The sequence below is a fragment of the Haliotis rubra genome, unplaced genomic scaffold, assembly GCF_003918875.1.
Source record: "Haliotis rubra isolate DU_JTF1 unplaced genomic scaffold, ASM391887v1 Scf104, whole genome shotgun sequence".
In the NCBI taxonomy this organism is placed as follows: Eukaryota; Metazoa; Mollusca; class Gastropoda; order Lepetellida; family Haliotidae; genus Haliotis; species Haliotis rubra.
The window spans coordinates 1,783,603-1,787,227 of NW_025764937.1; the positions used below are offsets into that span (position 1 = coordinate 1,783,603).

A 3,625-nucleotide genomic window follows, 5' to 3' on the forward strand; every position below is an offset into this window, starting at 1 on the left:
CACTCCATTTGACCACAGTCCATGGATGATAAAGCCAGACACTGTCGTTTCTCTGCAGTATGAGACTGCCTCCAGAATAACGATAAGTCCACCATGACCCCCGTAATGGGCGACGGCAGTGATAGGCCTCACACACTAGATGTAGGCACTCGTAAAACAGGTCGTCGGCGGAGTGGGCGACAGTTTTAACCTGAGGGATAAAATACTGCTCTCTCATCTTTAGAATATGACGACGGGTAACTGGAACTCAAGCCTTAACCAGGCACATAATGGTGAAACCTTGATTCAAATGTATAGTTGCGCATTAAAAAGTGTCTGTCAGAAATTGAAAAAATGCACATACAATGTACTTCTTAAACATGTAAAATGAGAAATGTAAATGTCTTCAGGAGTTGATGTATATTTCTACACAAGGTGAAAATCCAAATAAAATATTGGATGCTATAGTTTTGACTGCCTACACATGATGTCCATAGAACAAATTAATTGGAATTAGATTCACAACATCAGATACAAGTCGACTTATCCATACCTGTAATTATTGGATTGGTTTCATTGATTGGAACAGCAGGGATCGGTTACAAAACAACGTTTTGCTTAAATAAATACATCTAACGGAAATTGAATTATTCTATTTGATTACAATTTCTAGTGATCAGTCACACAGTATTTAACGTGATCAACACTTGCCATGGAAATCACTATATTCACATCCGATGTTGTGAGACACACCACTCGTAATCACATTGGTATTGTGCAACGGATTTCCAGACAGCTGTCTGCATGTGGTGGTTATACATTAGTCCTGATGGCATCTGTGTAGATCAGTGTTGGAGGTGACAGGTCCCCAAAGCCGTTTGTTATGTTATTCGCCCTGGACGTGCTATACCGGGAATAGTGGAGGCCGACACGTCCATATCGGTTCGCCGTCATCGATCTGTGTATAACAGATTTGGTATTATGGTGGGTGGATATTTTTCGACGATTCAGTGTGTTTTGACGTTTTAACAGAGCAAATATGAGCTTACTGCAAGTGTAATTGTGAAACCAGGACATTACACCATCACGGGGACTACGGATTAACAAAGTTCTGGGCGTTTCACCAAGCAAGTTACTGGAACTGTCCTGGTAATGTGTGCTAGGAAGCGTGATGACTCCCAACAAACCTAGATTAGTTCCCTGGAAGGCTTTTGGAAGCATTAATGTTTATTTGTTACGACTTGATGCTAAGGTCGCTTTACGGAGTAGGGCTCTGGAAATGTTGTTTTGTAATATTCTCCATTTTCTCATAAAAAAAGCTATTTCAATGTGAAATTCATCCGGAAATTCATTTTGTCAGTATGCCTTTTGGATTCCTTTTATTGATAATATAACAATAATTATGTAAATTTAAATATATTTTAACAACAAATTAACGATTTTGTAGCATTTACAATTTTACGCACAAATGACCTTCGCTTCTGTATTGATTTGTACTGTAAGTCCCCATGGTCCCTAGTATGGTGATCTACCTTCAATTGTTGGCAATATATGGCCTGTTTTTACCTTGTACTGTCATCTATAGTTAAACTGTTTTAGATTTAATTACTAGTTTTAAATTCGAATCTGTGATAATCTAGTTATTTTACTGTCCTTCGTTGACAGGTTTTTACAATTTACCATTATTTACTATGTATAAAATCAATTGTTCTCGTCACGATATGGCTGAAATATTGCCGATGTGACGATAAATTTTAACTCACTCACTCACTCACTCACTCACTCACTCACTCACTCACTCACTCACTCACTCACTCACTCACTCACTCACTCACTCACTCACTCACTCACTCACTCACTCACTCACTCACTCACTCTGTATTTATTTCAGGTAAGCAAGAAGACCATTGTCGCTTTGGTAGATCCAGAAGAGAGGAACTGAGCCACTGAACTACACATTAAGCTGTCAACGCTTAGTAAGAGGATAACGACTCAGTATACGACTGATGCTTCACAGCCATGTTGTCACCAATGATGTTTGTTTTTGTCTGCGGTTATGTGTCTGTACAGGCACAACCCAGAAACTCCACAGGTGAGTTCCGTCTCTACAATGACATTATCTGGAACAACAACCCATACGAAAGGCCCATATACAACAAATCGAGAAATGTTCCGGTTCAATTTGACTTTCATCTACGTACTGTGAGCCGATACATTGAATCTCAACAACAACTCGTATGCACAGGCTGGTTTACCGTGACGTGGAAGGATCAGTTTCTTACCTGGGATTCGGAGATGTATGATGGACTTGAGTTCATCAGGCCTCCAGATAGCTACGTCTGGAAACCGGATATTGTTGTGGCCAACTCCTTCCAACAACTGGACCGCCTAGGGGGAGATTTCGTGTCTTTGAAAGTTTTCTCTAATGGACGCGTGCAGTGGATGCCAGGAGACTTATTCTACCTCCCGTGTAGTGTGGACGTTCAGCTGTACCCATTTGATAGCCTGACGTGTACAATGGAGCTGGTTGTCTGGTCCCACTCAGTCACAGAAGTTTACCTGAAGCCACTTAAATCTCTTGCTGGAGTATCTAGTTCGAAAATACGGGGGCAATGGAGTTTGACGTCAACATCTATCAAGTCGAAGGAAAAAAGTTTGGACAACAGAAATGTGTCTAGTATAATAATTACTCTCGTTTTGGAAAGACTCCCAACCAACTTTGTCTTCAACTTCATGATTCCCGTCATGATTCTGTCCCTTTTAGGGACGTTTGTGTTCCTCATTCCAGCAGATTCAGGAGAAAAGATATCCTTTGCCATCACTATTCCTCTTTCATATGGCGTTTACATGGGATTTCTGACAAACATGGTACCACAGAGCTCCGACGGAGTGTCCACTTTTATTATATTCCTTGGAATCACGTTATCGCTGTCTGCACTATTCGTTATCCTGAGCATCTTCAGCGTCAGAATCTCGGGACGCAGTAATTCAAGACCCGTTCCTAAACCATTCCAAAGATTCACCATCTGGGTTGAACATGCTAAACACTGTGGGCGACACAGGAAGACGAAAACAAGCCATGTTGCTAAGGTCACGGAACAATCAGATGATGACGAGACTAAGGAACATACTCAAGTAATAACTTGGAAGCGAGTGAGCAAGGCACTGGATCTGTTTTTCTTCTGGGTGTTGTGTGTACCTTTGTTGATAGCCATTCCGGTAATGTTGCTGTGCACAGCTTTCCCATTGTGACACCTTTTCTCTACCGATCCTTCGATCATGTATGTCATGTTTGAAGAATAGATAACACTGATTATTTGAGACAGCTATTCATTGCAATGTGTGTTTAAATACTTTTAACAGAGTCGCAATGTGTATTTAACATTTTCAGAGTGGCGTGCAAACGTTTTAACAGTTATTCCAGTGGTCTTATATCTGTGTCACAGATGTTTCCTTTGAGAGAGCTATTTATGAGAGGCCTAAACCCTGGAACCTATCTCTGTGGAGTACAATTTTGTTTGAATCAACCTCAGTATTTTTTGTATTTTTGTGCTTTGAGCATGAATCTTCATGATATGAAGTCTATCACGAGAGAAAATCACCCCCATCCTCAGCCGCGATGCCATCGTACACAAAAGGCACACAC

The 3,625-nt window shown here is 40.8% G+C and overlaps 1 protein-coding gene across 1 annotated transcript; it reads left to right on the forward strand.

The window, feature by feature from the left end:
- The first annotated feature begins 738 nt into the window (after nucleotides 1–738).
- On the forward strand, nucleotides 739–3,231 carry LOC124274611 (neuronal acetylcholine receptor subunit alpha-7-like). Its single transcript, XM_046709980.1, has 2 exons — nucleotides 739–963; nucleotides 1,871–3,231. Exon 2 carries the CDS (start codon nucleotides 1,999–2,001, stop codon nucleotides 3,229–3,231), a length of 1,233 nt encoding a protein of 410 aa, XP_046565936.1. The 5' UTR covers nucleotides 739–963; nucleotides 1,871–1,998.
- Nucleotides 3,232–3,625: the final 394 nt, after the last annotated feature.